A 21,725-nucleotide genomic window follows, 5' to 3' on the forward strand; every position below is an offset into this window, starting at 1 on the left:
ATTCGGAGTAAAAAAAGTTTTAAAAAATAACGATCGTATTATTAATTGAGACTAGAAGAGGAAAGACGAATCGTGAACTACATCTTCGAAACCTATACAATCTTTACCAATGAAAGATTTTATCATTTTCTGTAAAAGGAAAAATAGAAAGGCAATTCTAATCTTCAAGTGGTGATCTCACTGTCGTTTAATATTTATGATATTTATTGGTTTAAGCAACATCAATTTTGTGGAATGTACCATATTTTCTGGGGACGCGATCCTTATACGTCAAATCTGCCGGCACTACGCTCGAGGTCGCTCATAATCTCACGCGTCACACACGGAAGCTAACGAGCGGAGCGTATTTACGATAGACAATAGCATATACTACGAAGGAAATTTCGTTTGCAGAAAGAGGAACAGAGAGAGAGAGAAGGACGGAGAAGCGGCGAGGCGGACGAGCGTTCGGAGATTGCGGCGACGGCGGCGGCTCTCGATCAGCCAAGAGAGGAGGTGGAGAGACTCCGACGAAGATGATGTTCGGTAGAGTCAGAAGAGAGGAGATCTTCTCCGGCAATGGCTGATCGTCGTGACCGCGATGCCCGCGGCGTATGAGCCGCTCTATCGCGAGGACGACGACGTTAACGCTGCTGTTCGCAGCAACCGGATCCACGCGGGATCTACGCGCTCGTGATCGCGATCGTGACGTGGTGGGCGGACGCGGTGCGTGAACGAGAATGAAGGGACGGTCCCTCGAGTCGCGAAACGAGGAGCCGCTGCGTTGTCGCGAGTGAGTCGCGAACGGTATCGAGGAGTGTTGAATTGCAGCGAGCTGTGGCGAGTGCAGGAGTACGTGCGCTCGTTAATAAACGCATGCACGTTAACAAAGAGAGAGAGAGAGAGAAGGAGAGAGAGAGAGGGAGAAACAGCGAGTCAATCGGACACTTCCGTAAACAGTCAAGAGTGAATGAGCGCCGCAACGAGCGCCGCGATCAAGTGAATCGGATCTCCAGAAGTTATTTGCGTGATCGATTACAAAAGACTTAAATCGCGGCGCGGGTGCGCTTTCGATGACACTTGAGACTATCTCGAGGAGTGATCGCTCGAGATAATCCTCTTATTACCGTGAGAAGACGCGGTGAAGACAGTCGCAAAGTGATTTTCACGGGAGGGTTGTCGAAAAGCACAGACTAACTCGATCCTCTCGAGACAACGGTGAGAGCGTGAGAGCCAGAGGCGAGCCGCAAGTGAAAAGGATCGACCGGGATCAGACTGGAACCACTCCTGGGCAATTGAGCGGCTATCGCTCTCCTTTCTTGTCAATTTCCCTCCATTCGTCGAGGACCATTCTCACGATCGAGGACCAAACTGATCGCACGATTGACTTGGCGCTGTCGGTGAGCTCTCGAAGGGGAGGCTTCGTTGGTGCCTGAGTCAAACTTGATAAGATCTGTGCGACATGAGACATGAAGTGCAACGTGGTTCTCGCAGCCAGATGCAGATCGGCATCTCGGACCCGATCAACCGCGAATCGTTAAGTTTGACAGCAGTGATCTTGGTGGTACCGTGCGCGACCTTGAGCTCAGTGCACCTGTGGTAGCAAGACGTGCGTTGTAGCACGCGTCTGAATCGTGGAAAGCCCATCGCTCTCGAAACAGCCCGATTCAACAGGCTCGGGGGTACATCGGAGGAAGGCAGACGACAGGAGGACGAGGGGACAGACGAGGAGGACGAGGAAAAAAAGGAGGAGGTGGAGGAGGAGGAGGCGGGGGGGGTGGTGGTGGAGACGAGGGAGGGTAGGCAGAACTAAGGAGGAGGAAGATTCCTCGGTGCGCGATCTCGGACGAAGGGGGCGAGAAACGTGCGTTTGTAATTCGGCGTGGCTGCCTTCGAGGATGAGCGACGGCGGTCATGCCGTGTAATTCGAAGGTGTACCACACCACCGTCGCATCGTGCACGATCGTCGTCGTCGTCGTCGCCGTCGTCAACATCGTGATCAAACTGTTGAGATACGGCAGAGTCGCGGTATCGCCGGAAAGATGAGCTCGATCGACTTCGACGAGGTGCTGGTACACGTGGGAGAGAAGGGCCGATACCAGAACATCATGTACTACTTGCTATGCATACCCGCCACCCTGCCAGCCGCCTTCTTGGCGTTCTCACAAGTAAGCACGTTGTCTGATGTCGCTTCCGAGATGTGCCCTTAGCTTTGGTGATTATTATCGAGATGAAGGGCGCCTTGGCTGCTCTTCAAATTCTTTGGAGTAGAATCTTATCTAAAGAGTGAAAGAGTTGAGCTAGTTTTAAAAAAGAATGGCTCAATTTTCGATATTTAAGAGTAAAATTTCACTCTCCAGAATGAAAGAATTCACTTTAAAAGTTTTAGAAAGTATAATTAAGAAATATATATCAGCTCCTTTTATGCAAAGCAAATTTAAAAAAGAAAGTGGCCATAGAAAGGAGTATCGCAACATTTTACATTACAACTGGTATTTGCTCCTTTTTGGCTGCTTTCATTTTTTAATTTGCTTTTAGAAAAAGAATTGACGACGCGAAATAAGTTTCGTTCTTAATTTATGTAAATCTTAATGATATTTTTATTTTTCAAAAAACACCGTTTATAATTTATAAGTATTTGGTTGATAGATTTAGAGTATATACTCATATATGATTAACATTAATATGCAACATTAAATTATGTGTACAGTATTCTCACAAATTAAATAAAATTTCCTGATAAAAATTTATTGATATCACTGCTGTTGTTTGAGCGTAAAAAAATGAATGAGAATTAAAAAGTTTTCAACATTTAAATTTATAAAACACAGAAAGTATTAAACATGTTGATTCCTACACAGTTTTTACTAAAAAGGCGAACTTGTAGTAATGAAAATCGAATAGATAGATGAAAAAATAACGCGCAGGTCCGAATAATTAATCTTAATTAAGACTCGCGATTTCGAGATAGGTGTTCGTGAGCGCCTCGCCAGAGCACTGGTGCAGGATACCGGAACTGGAGAACATGACGGATCTGATGTCGTTGGAGGAGAGGAAAGCGCTCTCATTACCCTACACGGTCAAGTCCGATGGCAGGAGGGTTTATTCAAAGTGTCATATGTATGACGTAAATTACACGGAGATAATCGATTTGTGGCTCGAAGGCACCTATCTGTCCAACACCACCGATAGTCCGTCATTGACCACATCTCCGTCGTTTGACTTACCGTCAACCCGATTGCCACCGATCAGTAGCCCCGACTGGCCGATAGTCAAGTGCCGATACGGATGGAACTACGATACCAGGGACTACGACAGCACTCTCGTGACAGAGGTAAACTCGACTTTCTCTCTTTCACCGAAAAAGACCGCGTGCCGTTCGCCGAGGCAATTGTCGTCTAAGGTACTCGAGACACTCTGCTTTTGCACTGCGAGTGGGCAATAGAAGATCTGGTAGATTGTTGGGTGGCTTTTAACGTAGAGAAATCTAATTATTTGTTATTATTTCTATTAAAAGATAAGTGATTTTATTTTACAACAAATGCAATAATTATTACTTTTTGCAAAATGTCTCGTCTGTCTTTTAATGAAAAAATAGAACTTTGATTTTTGTACATCAAAGTCGCTTTTTAATTGAAATACTTTATTGAAAAAATTAATTTTATATATAAAATTATTAATTTTTTTTTAAATAAAATGTCTTTATTTAAAAAATGACGATCGAAGGCTATTTTACAGTTTTCCGGTGTTTTTATTCAGATAATATCTCTATATGTTGTTATGCAATATAATGTGACGTAAAAGAATTTAAATTTAGATAGTGTCATTTTGACTTTACGAGTCGAGTAACCGCTTAATGTACGTGTTTTTCTAATATCATAAAACATCTGCAAAACAGAATGTAATCATCATGTTATTAAGTGTAATCATGTTACAGAATATGGAACGTTGGTAAAATTGAAATGATTTTATTCGTAATTATATTTATTTATATCTTCTAAATAATTAATTTCTAAAATTAATACAATACACATACAAATAGTACAGATTTATTTATTATAAATTTAAGAATTAAATTTATAATAAATAAATCTATACTAACTTGTTAAATTTATTAATCATTGATATCTTTCATATTATTTCTTTTTCAAAATCATAATTATTGTATTCATAAATTCGCGATTGAAGAAACAGCATTCTTCTATGAAAATGGATTATTTTTTTTACATAAAGTCAGCAACAATACTATTTTATTAGTAAGAAACAAATTCATATTTTTATTAGAAAAGATGTTGAACGTATATGTGTGTGATCAAATATTTAACGGACCATAAAGAATATAGCTGATGTTTTCCAGTTTAATTGTTTTATATTTTTTAATTAAATAAAATAACATGTTTCATAGACGATGTGTAAATAAACTATCAGTTACGGATTAATTCTCATAAAAATTCCAGAAAGATAAGAGTTATCTGAATATGTAAATGTAAATTTGTTTCTCTATTCTTCATTCGTAACGCAAAACAAGCTTTAATGATTTGTTTAATATTCCCACGACGCCTTAATCGTCGCCAGCAAATTTCTTCCTCGCATAGCATCAGATTTCACCCACATTGCCTTGGCCTTTGACTTCGTAGCGTCCCGGGTGTTTGTCCAGCGATGCATCGCGAGTTTTCTGCAGTCCCGTTCGTGGAATGAAGTTACGTGTCTTTGTAATTTTCTCGTATGAACGATTTCGTTTTCTGTGAAGTATTTGCCGGCGATGACAAGTATGATTGGCGCGAACGGATTAAATCGTGCAGCGCGGATTACGCGCGATTAGTTCCGATTAAGCGTGATATCGTGGAACGAAGTGGCCAAATGTTGAGAGAGACACAAAGTTCGCGCATCTATCACATTTCGTGGTACAATTTCGCTACTGTAAAGTTAAATATTCAAATTGTCATTGGTACATTTACAATAAAAAAAACTTTTAAGAAAATTAATTAAAAGTAAGAAATTTATTTTAATTAATAAAGTCATTAAAAAATAATGAGTAGACAAAACAATTTTTTTAATAATGAGAAAAAATAAAAAGGAGTTGCTGTTTATGAAAAATATTAATTCATTTAACTATGGCAGTGGTCACGGACTGTCAAGCAAATATTTATTAATTCAAACACATGTTTTAAATTACAAAATTTTATTAACTTACATTTATATATATATATTTAACTTAAATATATAAATACTTGAATTAAATAATCACTACGAACTAAACGTATTTAGTCAAGTTAACAACTTTTTTCTCAATGCATGAACTTAAGAAGACATAAACTTATTTTTAAGCGTCTATTTTACAATTATAGAGAATTCATATCTCGTACTTGTGACAAGAACTTATTACTTCTCTCTTGAGCAATTTGTTTATCATTCGTGAATTTCCGTTAGATCGGCCATACACATTTAAGTAAATTTACCAAGTTGCATATTGCAAACCACTTCTACAAGTTTATTGCAGCATATATTACATAACAACACAGTTATTCCAAATCAGCATATACATTCCAACAAAATTGCTTGCCAATAAGTGGGTAAAAAATGTTTTTTTTTAACTTTTTGTTTGTGTGGAAAATTTTCGTAAAAATACTGTCTGTGATGTTTTAACATCAAAGTATTATATTTACACACAAACAAAAGCTTAAAAAAATATTATCTTTTAAAAGAACGAAACATGGTAATGTATGTCTTTTAAACATATTTGAATGATTCATACATGTTTTAAACAGTATTATAAAAAGTACATGTTTAAATATGTTTAAAATGTAATATTTACCAATTCTGCTTGATTGACAAATTACTTGTGTGACTGGCTTTATAGAGATTCAATTTTTCTGATATAATACGAAATAATTTTTGATAACGTAAAGCATACATTTCTCTAAATTCATTTTAAACTCGAATTAAAAAAATTGTTTTACATATTTACAGAGGTATCAAATATAAAAATGAGGCTTATTTTTTTATTTCTAATATTACTGTTGACACCATTCTGTCTGCGGTTTTACACTTTAATTCTGTTGCAAAGCTTCTCGAACAGGCTACTCTTGCTCATGCTAAGTCCGCGTTTGAATAAACAAACTGCGTACCGCATTTCTAAAAGAAGTCGGGACAATTTTTCATCGGTATTTGAATACTGAAGGAAGCAACTGGGCCGGCGGGTAAACCTCGCGATCACATGGCAGCAGTCGTAAATGTTCATTAAGACATTATTAAATTGCCACAATTAGACAACGCGGTGAGCTGCTGGCGTAATAGGAATCGCGATGCACGGGGTCGAAGATCTAAGCGTGTGCGTGTTTTTTTCTTCTTCATTTATTCTTCTATTCGATTCTACTGACTTTGCTGCGCTGAGTGGACCGTAATCTCATAGCAAGCATCGTGACAATTAATTGACATGCGTGATAAATCATAAAAAACTATAAAATAATCTCGCATTGTAACAATCTGCACTTAGAGAAAAGTTTTCGTGACTATAATATCGTACCATAATTATGGTTATTATTACTATAGTGTTAGTAATAATAATTATATATATGTGTTATCCTATAAAAAGTATATGTAGTTGGCATTGAAAATGATTATAAAATTATTGGAATCGTAACCCACTTTATGATAATAATAACTATAATGATAATTATTTTCATAGAACTGTATATATACGTATCTTTATTATTACTAACATAATAGCAGTAATAATCATAATTATAATACCACGTAATTATAGTTACAACTACCATAAATTTCTTTCTTAGCCTACGATAACACAAATATCGCAAGTATCGTCAAAACGCGAAAAAGCGATTTGTTTTTTTAAAAGAAAAAAGTGCGCTTTCATGCCAAAATTGAGGATTTAACGAGATATTTATTTAGTATATCTAGTCCTGAATAGTTTCTACAAATATTCGTTTATGACATCTGATAAATCAAAATTATGACATATTATATACTCGCGCTTTTCTCAAAATATCTGATAGCGCGACGTTAGGCCTATCAGTGCTTCATACGGTATCGCTTATGTTTATTGTATATTTGTTCGTTCTGTCTGCCCTCCTCAATGTTTGCACGTTTTTATTCAGTGCAATCCACAGCCGCATGAATTACAGCCATTACATTTCCGTTCTTTCAATTAATCATCCGCAAAATTTATTTAACTGACGTGAAATACAACAGCCGAATTTAGCTCCCTTTTGCACGGGGATTTAATTTAATGCGATAAACGTGGGAAATAAATCTCGTTGATTTGTATGCACGTCACGTTTCGCTACACCATTATCGAGTTAGTAAATTAAATTATTACTGGAATTAATGTATCTCTTGTAGTTTCTAGTTTTTTTTTTTTTTCAAAATTATTGCATAACGAATTGTCGTGTGAATTAATTACACTGGCAGCATGAAAAATTTATATAATCTTGGACAGAGACTGACTGCGCTAATAGATCGATTCATCAACATTACGATGAACGATTCATCATGCGTTCCCTGAAATTGCGGGAGGTGATGTAGCGCGTTTTACGTTGACACGGACGATTTCTAAGATTTCGGCCGAGATAGGCGAGAATTCCAGTAACAAGAATCATCAACAGGTGAACAAGGTTGATGAGCGACCGAGTGACTGGCCGATAGGTTGCAGCTCTGGTGGCGTCAGCAATTGCCGACCAATTTACCTACCCCCGCATCCGGTCATGTGATATGTCACATCAAACGCCTCGCACAAACTCTCTTCATGCAGAGGGTATATGTTCCTACGTACTTATAGTTGCTGCCGGATTCAACGCGACCAACTTCCGTTTCTCTTTTTCTTGCATCTCCCTCTTTCTCGTCTCCGCGTCTTCGCGCAAGGTGCTCATTTCTCGCTGTCTTATGTAAACTTTATTTATCGATCGCCTAACGACGTGTCTTCGAAACATTTCTGTAATACGATATTTAGTTTCATAGCTGAGATGACGCGATACATCTACAAACAATAGTATTTGTGCATTCTACTTTTCAGGTATTATTTATACTGAAATATTTTCTACATAAATATTACGTAACTTGCTTAAATAATACCAGACGTTTTGTTAAGAAACAATTAAATTATTCTTTTCGAACGCTTGGTCGAATCAGAGAAGTGTTTCTTTTTTCGCGGATATATTGACAAGGAAGAGACACGAATGGCAAAAAGCGTGGGCAGCCCTGTTCATATTTCACTGTATACTTTACTTCCGACTAACGATTTATTGCTCGATTTAGGAGCTTCGCTCCAATGACACGACGTTGAGCGTGGAACAGGTCATTGTCTTTTCCGTATATGACAAACAGCTGTGCTGAAGACGAATACACTGTATATCTTCTACTTCCTGTAGATCGAATCTAATTTGTTTCCTGTATAGGCAAAGATAATCTGAAGTCCGATGTGTGTATCAAAATAACGTACATTACTCATTACAATTAAATTATTAGCATTACTTGCAACCATCCAAGATTCGGGCGAAAAAGTCATGGAAATTAAAATTATTGTTAATATACAAAATAAGTTTTCATAACTATTAAATATTTTCAAAAATTTGTGGTGTCTATTGCGCAAAATTTATTGCAAAATTTTTTAATTGTATATTTTATTGTAATGCTAATTCCCTGCATCATATTAATTACTTATAGCGATTTTGAATTTAGTATTTTAATTCTGGAGCCTAATAACGCGCACACATATTCGTCATTGTTATTTATTTATAATTAAAAGACGAGTGCTAAAGCTGTAAAGTTATACGTGCTTATACGCAAGTCAAATCTGCTGTTTCTAAAAGTTGTGTTATAAATGGTTTCAGTGGTTTTAGACAGCCTGTTTTAATGGTATAGAATTTAATCAGCGTCTGTTAAATATTAAAGCGTTTCAATATTAAATTTGATAGCCAACGAATATAGTTAGTATAATTCAGGGCAATGTTATAACTGAAAAACTTTACGATAAATTCTAATAATATTTAATGATGACTCCACGAACTTTTGCAAACACCCAATAAATTGCATTCTCTCGTAAATCTTAAAAGGCAAGTTTTAGTTGACTTGTTATCGCAATATGCGGCTACGCAGAATAAATATATTTCCTAAAGTGATTACTTCTTGCTTGTTCCATCGTAGGCGTTGAGATGTCATCATTCTGAACATCACGCGGATCAACGAGCAACTTAATGAATATATGAATATGTATGAACCGCGAGAATGCTTGGAAATCGTTGATTTTATATTGATATTTAAATCAAATTAAATAAAAGCTCCGAGTCTTTTTTTCGCATTAATTGTCTAGAGATACATGAAGGTCACGAAGCATCTTATGAACCAATAGTGAGAACAATTTAAACGATAGCAATTTCAATTAAAGATATCTTGCGCAACGAATTTGCTTAAATTAGTCGCTTTGCGGGAAAATCTGTACATGTGTATAAGCAGTGTGTTTTAATTCGCATTGTGACAGGCGCAGCGTGACATTTTTTGTGACGAAACGAGCGATGTATAAACGATAAAAGGGGTGACTGAAGCGCGTTAGCGTACGGCTCCATATGGTAGAAAGTGATAGCGATTAAGAACGGAAAACGGAAGGACAGGATTTGCCTCGATGGCTCTTTGCGTCATGTGTCTATGCGTAAATCCGGAGCGTGTAAATACGTGTAGCTAAGCGAATAGATAAAACTGGCGCAGTCCTAAACGAATATGGTATGGCAAATAGAAATTTTTGAGTCGTGTCAAATTTCGATGTTAATTTAAAAAAAATAGATTAGAAGTCACGAATTGTGTAATTAACACTTAATACTGAACCTGATTAACCATTAATTCTGGAGAAGTTTTACGACTAATGCAAAGTTTTAATATCGTTTCGTTGGATTTCTTCCTCATCTAATGTTTCACAATTTTCTTCAATGAATTGTTTCATTAGTATCGTCATTCCCTTATTTTAAAAGTAAAAACTAGAAGAATTATGTTTTTCGAAAGAGAAAAAAAAACTGTTTTTAATGTGTTTTGACAGAAAATAATTGACTAATTATGTAATATTAGAAAATATATATTCTTAGAAACTATGATAAAAATACCTATCATCTCTTTGCTATTTTTATTTCACAATTCACAGAGGTTTATTAAAACATGTTAAAATATCAATTTTATGGAATTGTGACAATTTTGATATTCTACAAAATTGTAACAAACAATCCAGAAAAAATCCAGAATGATTCATCAAAAATGAATTCGAACCAAAATAGTTTATATCTTAATTTCTTCTTTAAACTTTGATTATCAAAACTGTTTTAACTTTAAATGTTCTCTATAGAAGACTGTCTTTTTTTTATTCTTTTTAGTTTCTCCTTTTTATTATTAGCAAAAATAAAATTTCATTATCCAAAGTAACACTTGATTTTGTCATTTATAAAAATTACACAAATGACATTACTTTTGAATTAAGGGAACGTTGTCATCATACTGCGATGTAGAATTTACATAATTTCGATGTCGAACTGAGTAACGAGCAATGCAAACATTCGTAGTAATGAACAACACTGCGGTCATATTAATATTGATTTCAAAGTGTGTCAGGGTGACAAAATACACGTGTTATTAATGTCCTTATGGGCGCGTGCACTGCCCTTGACAATAACTGGATAACATCATCAGTGGGCACACTCTCCTGTCTTTCCGCGCAATTTATCTTTTGCGCGTTTCGCGCAGACCTCGAAAGTCCGTGAGTGGCAATTTGCTTAAATCAAACTTCGTGTCAAAACTATTAACACCCACCGGTGGACTTTATTTGTCGAGGCTAATAGATACTCGATTGAGATTTCGAACACGCTTCTTAGCTCGAAGCAGCACTCCCTAACATTGCTTTTACAAATGGCATTAATCATCTTCGAATTAATAAAAATTCTTAAACACACGCAGTTTCAGGTATGAGAAGTCAATGTCTTTAAGAATGTATTTCTCAAAAGTTTTGGCACTGATACAATCGCGTTTTTATTGTATACTTATTAGAGAACGATCTCTCTAAAAGTAAAAGAGAATGTGCAAGTCTTTATTTGCCCAAATTTCGTAATTTCACGATGTCGCACGAATATGAATACCGACGTGACCCATTTTTATAAAGTAAACTAAAAATCATAAGCATTTTATTATTTTTTAGAAAGAAAGAAATTGTTGAAATATATGTGTGCATAATTCTAATTATAATTTTAATCCTTTAATTACAGTATTAATCGAATGACATATAAGATGTATGCATTCACGGGATGGATGTCACTATCATCAACATAGAATGAACGAACATAGACATGTTAAGATTTGGCTTCTTTGGATTAAAGTTAATCTTACATGCAGAAAAAGATTTGATTGCTAAGAAAAGTGATTACTCAATTTACTTTCTTTCCTACAAGTAATCGCTTTTAAATAATGGCAAAAAAATATTCTTTAAAGAAATATTAATAGAGATTATTATCAACACAATATTTTTTAACAAATGTTGATAACAATCTTAAGATACTTTTATTACGAAATCGAGGAACCGAGCTTAAGCCGTTCGTGTCGGATTTGCCGCGCGAGATCGTGATAGAGAAGAATGAAAGAATTAGAGAGAAAGAGAGACTGGGCTTTAAAGGGCGCGAGGGGGGGGGGGGGATCATGTTTCTCCTGTCAAACGAGGGTGATGGACATCTCTCACTGTGGGAAGCTCACCAATACACCTTAGCGTCCTTCGGAGGCGCGCGTTACGAATACGCGTGTTCGTCGCTACAAGCCTGTGCGATTTCCATACTAAAAGTCGCACAGCAACGAGATGAAACGCCCCTTCCACCGTGCCGCTGATTGTCCAGTGGCATCCCTCCCACAACTTCCCTCCATCCCGATTCCATTCTTCGTCGCGCGTGTTCCCGCGTGCGTGAGTACCGATGCTGGACCGACGAACAAATGACGATCGGCCGAGTGACTCGTGTGTTCACACGTGTGCGAGCACGCACTCCGACTTCGGTTCGTTACTAATGTGAGCGGCTCAGCGCACAGCTCTCTGCGTCTATACATTCAGCGAATGCACAGGGGGATGCTTTAGTCCAGATCTACAAAAGGTGTTTCAAGCCTTAGGCCGTAAAAAAATTGATCAATTACAGTCGAATACGAGGAGAGTAACCGACTATAATTCGTTTATGTTTTATGATTTTAGAATGCCAATCAGAATCATTCGTTTCTATAACGTGTTAAACTCAAATGATTCTAATTGGTCGTATGATTTTTCCGAAATTCCGAGTCTCATAGAGAAATACCCTAAAGCTTAAAACATTTATTGTAGAGCCAAGCTTAATCATATAGGATTGCCACATACTTTCCCCTAATGAACTTTCCTAAATAAGCTACTATCTGAGATTTAACTCTTACTGTAAAAATTTCTTGAAAAATCTTACTCCAAAGGAGTCAAAATACTGCCACTACTGGAAAAGAGTGAAAGATTTGCATTTTTAAATAAGGGTGACAGATTTTCTCTTATTCTTTTTTTTTTTCGAGTGAGATTCATTATTTCGAAGGCAAGAAATTTCACTTTTTTTGAGTAAATCTCATTCTAAAAGTGAAATTTTACTCTTGCCGCTCTTATTCAAGAGTCAAAATTATAATTGATTGTGAGAAGAATATTCGATTATGATTGGTCAATTTTTTAAGACTTAAGATTTACTTACGATAATGAGTTTCTAGTCGATCTTGTTAGTCAAAATTTAATCGAGGTTCTTCAAAGTTTCGATATTAAATAGCTTAATAAAATTTTACAATATGATAAATATTTATTTTATTTTCCAACGTGTTATATTTGCACGTCTGAAGCTTTATTTATTAAAAAAAATCGTACAATTCGCATTGAATTCATTCTCACGTTTGGAGCGAATTTAATTGTAAGTATTTCCATTAATTTGACCGAAAGTTCACGCATTCTGGAATTACAGCATCTTATATTCTTATACCATGATGCAAACCTTACAAAACATGTCAAGTTCTGGTAAGATCTTGGAGATTGCATTCATCAGAATCGCGATAGCCGCAATTGCATATATTGTGCTCTTTACAAACACAAAACACATATGTTACGTAGAAAAAAAAAAAACGGTGCGATTTGTACAATCTTTCTTCGGGTTAATTATTTCTTTAGTACTATTCATCCTTTAACGTCGCCATATCAAAATTTATGTTTTTTGTCGGTTGCATGATAGTTTTTGATCGTGTTTTTATAGTAATTTTATTCCAGTTTTATTTACTCTTAATTAACATCCTTAGACAATTTGGTACATCTAATTGCATCTCTCGATTAAATAATGAGCAAATGCAAATAAAAACTTTAAAATTAATATTGTAATTAATTAATATTGATAAGTATAGAGGGCTAAGAGTAATTAATTAAATTATGATTTTTATTGTATTAAGAATTTTGATGGTTTTTAGAGAGATAACAAAAACTGTAAATCTTTACGCATCGATATCTTGCTCCACAAGCGCGAACATTTTAGTATTTTTTATTTGAGTTTCTCTGATAAATTTTATCGTTAATCATTTAGTTACCATTATTGAAATACAATTTCGCGCTGGCGAAGTAGTTTAATGGCGTTCTACATCCACATAGCTAGACCTGGTATGTGACAACAGCTGGTGGCCTTCCACGTCGACGACGTTCTTCTACGTGGGCAGTCTTTTCGGCAACGTCGTGTTTGGTTGGATCGCTGACAAATGGGGCAGAAGAACGGCCTTTTTCGCCATCCTATTTCTCGAAGTGATATTCTCTATCGCCACGAGCTTCAGTCCGAACTACGTGATCTACACGGCACTGAGGACCGTGAATGGTCTCTTTTTTCCTGCCATTTATCAGATACCTTTTATACTTGGTATGTTCAGCTCATATAAATCGCAGACTATTTAATTTTCAACAATAACACAAAACTTTAAGGAAAATTAATGAAGAAGAAAGATTAAAACACACTTTTTCGTTATCACCATTGCATTTATTGCATAAACATGATTAGAAATAGAAACATCAAGATTAAGTTATGTAAAATGCAAAATATTTTTGCACGATGAATTTCATTGCAGCTCTCGAGCTAATGGGACCGAGATATCGAACATTCGCTGGGATGGTGATCTGCATGTTTTTTGCCACAGCGATGTCTCTTTTGGCAACGCTGGTAAGTACTATAATTTCTGAAGTGTAATCTAATTCTGAAAAGTGAAATCTCACTTTATTTTTTTAGAAATTGATAATTGAGCCATTCTTTTTCAACACTGGCTAAATTGTCATTCTTTGTCACTCTTAGAATTAGATTCCACTCCAAAGATTTTAGAGAATCTATTTATAAAAAATGCAAAGAAGTACTAACCGTTTCGAAAAAAATCTCGGATACTTTAGATATTAATCTATTATTTCTTTACTTCCTGTTTTTTACTTGTTATATTACTTTTTATCTCTTACCTTTTTGTCTCTTATCCTGTTTCTTTGTTCTTCGTTGTTCGAGAAAGTTGATAAACTTCGAAAGAGATAAGAAACACTTAACGAGAAACATGGTTGTCGATAAATGCTGTGTTTGCATATTGTAAATATTAAAAATTTACAATATACAAAAAGCAGAAAGTCAAAAAAGCAAAACGTATTGTAGATTAGTCTTAAAACTTGCATTGACTGCGTTTAGCAGAAAAAGTTCGTTTTGCAGCTGTTATAAAATTCTTTAGTCTTGCCCTTAATTTCTTCACTAGATCTAAATATCTAAACAAATCATATTCAAAAATTTTACGATAGTTGCAAAGTTGCTTTATCTGTTGAACGCAGCACATATTGCGAAAGCTTCGCATACCCCGCGAATTACCGCGAGAGACAGCTTGCGGTTCTCGCAATAGATTCAACGCGAGGGTGCAACGCGGATCATTTTGTAAGCAATTTATCAGCGTGCATTATGCAGTGCAAGCGTATGCAAATACGAGTATTCAGTCGCTGTATGCTAAATACAATAGAAACATTCTACATTTAGATGCCTCCGAACCGACGCGCGCGCTCATATATGCACATAGAAGCAAATATAATCCCTGAAATTTCAAGTTTTGGCAAGAGATTTGTATCAAAAACACAGTAACTATTTTAACATGATTTGTCATTGTTTTGCTTACATGCTTTTGTTCTCTTCCGTTTTTCTTATTAGGGTTACTTCTTAAGACACTGGTATACCCTGTCGTTAGCCACATCGGTGCCTTTCATTCTTCTCTTCAGTTATTACTGGATCATCCCCGAGTCGCCGCGGTGGCTTCTCAGTAAGAATAGAATAGATGAGGCGGAAACAATCGTCCAACAAATGGCAAAAATCAACGGCAAAACAGTGCCTACGAATTTTCTTAGAAAGATGGAGGTAACTTAATATTTAATATAAAATATGAATAAGATGTTTTATTTTTTTGTTATTATTCTGATCCAAGTTAAAGAGTTAAGCTAAAAAATTGTTTTTTAATTTAATAGAAAATTGAATGATTAAGGTGATTATACCCCAACTATATGCGAGTCAACAACAGACTCAAATATAACTCTAAATTTTAATCAATATATAATATATTGTTATAATCGATTCTGTATTTCTCCCTTATAATTCGCCATGATCACCATAATCTGTCACTGTCCGTCACATCGCGAAGTGCAACGTTGCCAAGTGTATACTCGACTTCTCGAGTCGTCGAAAATCTTATACATTTGTTAATATTCTATTCACTAATAATTTACTAAGAATACAGCATATAAATAATGTCCACAATTTATTACACTAATATTGCGCATGATTCCGAATCGCTATAACGACAATTTCTTTCAGTTGCATTTTTAACTCGAAAGTAACGCTCGAATCTACTTTAGGATATATTAAAAAGTTATTTATATATTTTTCTATTTTAAGCAGTGATTTTGGAGATAATAAAAGTATAGCCAATTATAAACTATGTTTAGCCATACGTGCACATGAATCGCGTGCTGTAATTTAGTGAGAGCTGATAAGTATACATTTTAGCATGTTATTGATACTCACATAGATGACTATCTAAATGTAGTCTGTAATTGGCCATATCTTGAACCATTATAACTCAAAAACTGTTGTTTACAATAAAAATTTACAAATAACTTTTTTACTTAATTTTTCGAAGACTTTCTTATTACAGTATTTTGAATTTCGCAAATTGTGGGATTATATATTGGTAGTCATTTTGAGGGCTGAGGAGAACAATAAAATAATACTCGGCCTCTTTACAGGACAACCTTTATTTTGTCAGGTAGCACCGATGATTCGGAACTGCCGAATCTCGCGAGTCATCGCGCGGTCGCGCCGTTGTCGAACATACATATTTACATTCCCGAACTTTCCCGATTTTGCTATGTCTTTACTCGGGGGGGGGGGGGGGATTATAAATCGGAGATATATGTATACGTATTTATCCTTACAATATGAATATGTATAAGGATTATATGAATTTCATTAGCAACGTTATTTATAGGTAGAAATATTAAAGAGGCAAGGAATATCATGTAACGGTAGAAATTCTAACGATATCGATGTGGAAAGCGAGAACAGGAAGACGCCGTCATCCGCGACGCCCATGGACCTGATCACAAATCCAAACATCAGAAAGAAGTTCTTCATTCTCGCTTTCGACTGGGTGGCGAACGCGGTGGTGTACAACGGGCTATCCTACAATGCGACCAATCTGGGTGTCTCCGATTACCTGGCCTTCTTCATTGGTAAAAGTCCTCTCTCTTGACTTCCAAATTGTTCGTTAAGCATAATCACGATCTCATACGTTTCTAACAAATTTACTGAGATGAAAAAATCCTTGCACAATTCTGCAGCGACCGATTGTTTTATCTTTTGTAGGAGGAATCGTGGAGATTCCATCGTACTTTATAACGTGGTACGCAATGGACAGAATAGGTAGGCGATGGGTATTGTGCGTGACCATGATGCTGGGTGGGCTCGCTTGCGTGTCCTGTATGTTCGTGCCCGAAGGTACTACTTCGTCGATTTATGTCTAGATTTTGAAATATCTTTAACAGAAATAATTTTATACGTGTATCCGAACAATTTAAGAATTATTTTAGGTATGTAAATTTAATTATTTATTTTGTCGTGTCTCATACATATTACATGTATGAGGATACGTGATGCCGGATATATCCCTAATATCGACGAGAGAAAATGTACGATCATGACCATTTATCACGTTGCTCATCTTCACATTATTCGATTATCTTCGCAGGATAAAATTGAATAAAAGTATTAAACCGAATCGCACATGCCTTTGCGTCATAGCGGCCTCAACGTCATTACCTTATTGAATCGTCATGATATTGTTACACACATCCAACATGTGAGAGGCAATTACTGTTGCCGACGTCACAACGTTTATGAATAAACGTTCGACCTGCTTATGAATTAGTTACCGCACACTGCACACATATAGTTTCACTCATCAAAAATCCACGATGTCTACTTAAATTTCAATTTTTTTATTAAAAAGGAAGATGAGAGATATATATTTTAAAAGAGAAATAAAGTACGTAAGCAAGAAAATTAATTTTAGGCCGAAATTCATAATCCGTTCTTGTTGCAAAATTATTTTATGTATAATGTCTTAAAACGTTAATACAGATCTATAATTGGCTTATGCCATCTTAATACTATACAGATGGTGTTAATAAGATTATGAATATCGACCACAGAATTCTATTTATGAATACATTTTGTATACATAATCGGCCCTTGTCGCAGCAGATGCGGTCTGGGTGACAGTGAGTCTGGCGATGATTGGCAAATTCGGCATTGCTGCGTCTTTCGCTGTCTTCTACGTCTTCGTTGGTGAGCTGCTGCCAACCGTACTAAGGTCTCAGGCGATGGGCATAGCTTCTTTCATCGCCGGCATCGGTCTTCTTACCTTCCCTTATATCGTTCATTTAGCAGTCTACTCTAGAGTCTTACCCCTAATCGTGATGGGATCATTGAGCGTCGCCGGTGCTATCACTTCCATATTCTTGCCGGAGACGCTCAATATCCATCTACCGCAGACGGTCGAGGAGGGTGAACTCTTCGGAGCTGATTTCAAACTGTGGTCCTGTCCGACAGTACCAAAGTTAGTAATCTCACTGACGAAAGGTTTGTAAAATGCAAAGTAGAGTTTTATTTTCGAGAAAAAGAACTTTTAAGCCAGCGACACACGATGCGATACTGGCACTGTTAGCACCGCAACCAATACGGTGGCAAGATTCTAATCTAGCTAGCAATCCAGTGAGAAAACAAGCATCGTGTGCCGCTGGCTTTAGAAAATAATTTTTATTTTTTATGTTTTACAGCAGACGCCTCAATTTTATTTTCAAATCACATTCTTAAATTCTACTCTTTTCTTTTTAATTTTGAAATAATATGTTTAACGATCATTGTATGCTTTCATATGTCCGTTAACGAACTTGGTATTAATATTTGATATTGATTTCAGGAAAGGTTCAAGTAAGTCCGAGCCCATGTCGTTGGGATACTTAGTGAACGGCGGACCGGGTAGTCGCTCGTCTACCTCGAAGGTCGCGTCGCAGGAAGGCGCGACTACGTCGCAGGGCGAGAAGCCAGCTGCCGTGCTGCCCTCGAAAGAAGAAGAGGCGAAGAACTTAAGCGCACGAAAAGCGGAAGAATTGACGAATGTCGAAGTCGTCGAGCCGAAGACGGCCAGCGTAGTAACGGAAGTGTCCGTATGCCGAAAGTCGCAATGAGACAGAACGAAATAACAGACAGTCTTATAATTAACTCTTTGCAACGTTGTATCATAATTACCAGTATAGACACGCATTGTATTTATTTTTCCATTTATTATAATGTACTTCCTTTGTAAAACCTGCCTGAGTTTGTCGACTAGCACGATTCGATCCCTGTCTTTTTTTTTTTCTGTGCTGCTGAAGAGTACTTTCAACTTGTCGCGGTGTGTGCGTGTACATTGCGTGTGATTGATACGCGTGTGAGTCGAGGATTAACGTCTGGGATCAACGAGAACTCTAGAATGTAATGCTATACTTTTTTATTTGTTCAGTTAGACGTCGATTTTACATTTTGCCCTTGCGTTATTAAGAAAGTCTTGTTGTGATTTCAGTTAGCTTAAATAAAATATCTATTAAGATGAATTGTGATAATCGTCTGAGAAACCTTGCATGTTCAATATTTCACGCTGGATTATTGAAAGCGGAAAAAAGCAAAGATATTGACTTCATCAATTGCAGTTAATTGTTAAATATGTAAAAAAATCAATGTGTTATGATGAAAATACAAGTAGAAAACTATGTAGAGACGCGTCCAGATTCTCACTCGAGTCCTCTCCAAATATCATGTTATCTTTATTTAATCATAACAAAAACAAGAATAAAATGAATGAACTTGAATAATGAAGTAACTGTCGTAGAATTTGAGTGAGAATTTGAACATAGCCCAGGCGATTGAATAGTCACCAAGGAGAACCCAACAGTCGTCTGTTTCTGTTTAAATGACATCTTCGGCAAGTCCGCGATCTCCTCGTTTTTCATCCTTTAATTTTAAGGACTAATTTCTTCCATAATTATTAGAATAATTATTATTGAACTTCGTACAATTATTTTATCTTAAATACTTTGACGATACTTAATACAAAATGCGTGAAATTGTTCACATTCAAGCCGGTCAATGCGGTAATCAAATTGGCGCCAAGGTTAGTATCTCTCAATAAAAAATACATATAAGTGGCAATGTCAATCTTGATTAATTAATTTGTTGTAATATTTATCACATTTATGAATGATATTATTATTTAAATAATATATTTAATAATTTAAATTATATATTACATATATTAAAGATTTTAAATATTTGAGGAAATTATATAAAATTAGATAACTTAGATGAAATTTTCATTTAAAAAAACAATTTTTTTAATAATTGGTTAGAAACTTAACGCTTTTATCATGATTATTTTTCCCAATTAACAATTTATGTTTCTATCTTTTTTATTGTATACATCTTTTCTTAGGGATTAATTTTTAACCAAATTATTTTTAACCATTCGCAGTTTTGGGAGGTGATTTCAGATGAGCATGGCATCGATCCTACGGGCACCTATCACGGAGACTCGGACCTTCAACTGGAACGGATCAACGTTTATTACAACGAGGCTTCCGGTCCGAAATATGTACCGCGTGCGATTTTAGTAGATCTCGAACCCGGCACAATGGATTCTGTGCGTTCGGGGCCTTTTGGACAAATATTTCGACCAGACAACTTTGTGTTTGGCCAGTCAGGAGCCGGCAACAACTGGGCCAAGGGTCATTACACCGAGGGTGCTGAACTAGTGGACTCAGTACTAGATGTAGTGAGGAAAGAAGCCGAAAACTGTGACTGCTTGCAAGGATTTCAGCTCACGCACTCCTTGGGCGGTGGTACCGGATCCGGAATGGGCACTCTGCTCATCTCAAAGATACGAGAAGAGTATCCGGATAGAATTATGAGTACTTTTTCCGTGGTACCATCTCCCAAAGTTTCCGACACTGTCGTGGAACCCTATAACGCTACCTTGTCGGTTCATCAATTGGTAGAGAACTGTGATCAAGCTTATTGCATCGACAACGAAGCACTCTATGATATCTGCTTCCGTACTTTGAAGCTGACTACTCCGACATATGGTGATTTGAATCATCTCGTATCAGCTACCATGTCCGGAGTGACAACCTGTCTAAGGTCTACAATACGGAACTATTATTAAATTTGAACAAATTATTGATATAATAATAAAAATACCAATAAAGAAATTATGATATGAATCAATATATATAATTTCAATATGTAATTATTAATATGTAATTTATTATAAATGCTTATAGATTTCCAGGTCAATTAAACGCCGATTTGAGAAAACTCGCGGTAAACATGGTGCCGTTTCCTCGTCTTCACTTCTTCATGCCAGGTTTCGCGCCCCTCACATCCCGAGGAAGCCAACAGTATCGAGCTCTCACGGTGCCAGAGCTCACGCAACAAATGTTCGACGCAAAGAACATGATGGCAGCTTGTGATCCACGCCACGGTCGTTATCTCACCGTGGCGGCCATTTTCCGCGGCAGGATGTCGATGAAGGAAGTAGACGAGCAGATGCTGAATATCCAAAATAAGAATAGTTCGTACTTCGTCGAGTGGATACCGAACAACGTGAAAACCGCGGTGTGCGATATTCCGCCGCGCGGTCTCAAGATGTCCGCTACTTTCATCGGCAATTCCACTGCTATTCAGGAACTGTTTAAGAGGATTTCCGAGCAGTTCACAGCGATGTTCAGGAGGAAGGCTTTCCTCCATTGGTACACTGGCGAGGGCATGGACGAATTGGAATTTAACGAGGCAGAGTCAAACATGAACGATTTGGTATCGGAATATCAGCAGTATCAAGACGCGTCAATAGAAGATTACGAAGAAATAGATGAAGAAGAAATGGAAAAGTAGAAGGATTTAATGCAGAGGATCGCGAGCGCTTGCAAAATTTTTTGATGATTTTTTTTTAATATAATACCTTTGTACTTGTAACTTTTACTTTTTTAACGAATGTTTTACAGCGTTTTGTGTATTGTTCGTATACATATGAATTTTTAGAAGATGTTTTAATCATCTGTGTACTCTCTTACTTTAGTGAAGTTTATAAAAGAC

The 21,725-nt window shown here is 36.4% G+C and overlaps 2 protein-coding genes across 2 annotated transcripts; both read left to right on the top strand.

The window, feature by feature from the left end:
* Positions 1-1,871: 1,871 nt before the first annotated feature.
* LOC108772168 (organic cation transporter 1) lies at positions 1,872-19,101 on the top strand. The gene is made up of 9 exons (XM_018537657.1): positions 1,872-2,147; positions 2,951-3,313; positions 13,637-13,895; positions 14,101-14,192; positions 15,198-15,401; positions 16,528-16,771; positions 16,905-17,036; positions 17,799-18,156; positions 18,520-19,101. The coding sequence occupies exons 1-9, from the start codon at positions 2,022-2,024 to the stop codon at positions 18,785-18,787; spliced, it is 2,046 nt and encodes a 681-aa protein (XP_018393159.1). The 5' UTR covers positions 1,872-2,021; the 3' UTR covers positions 18,788-19,101.
* Positions 19,102-19,535: 434 nt separating this feature from the next.
* LOC108772200 (tubulin beta chain) lies at positions 19,536-21,613 on the top strand. The gene is made up of 3 exons (XM_018537690.1): positions 19,536-19,749; positions 20,107-20,771; positions 20,915-21,613. The coding sequence occupies exons 1-3, from the start codon at positions 19,693-19,695 to the stop codon at positions 21,522-21,524; spliced, it is 1,332 nt and encodes a 443-aa protein (XP_018393192.1). The 5' UTR covers positions 19,536-19,692; the 3' UTR covers positions 21,525-21,613.
* Positions 21,614-21,725: the final 112 nt, after the last annotated feature.

This window comes from Cyphomyrmex costatus, unplaced genomic scaffold, assembly GCF_001594065.2.
Source record: "Cyphomyrmex costatus isolate MS0001 unplaced genomic scaffold, Ccosl1.0 scaffold18, whole genome shotgun sequence".
Lineage (NCBI taxonomy): Eukaryota > Metazoa > Arthropoda > Insecta > Hymenoptera > Formicidae > Cyphomyrmex > Cyphomyrmex costatus.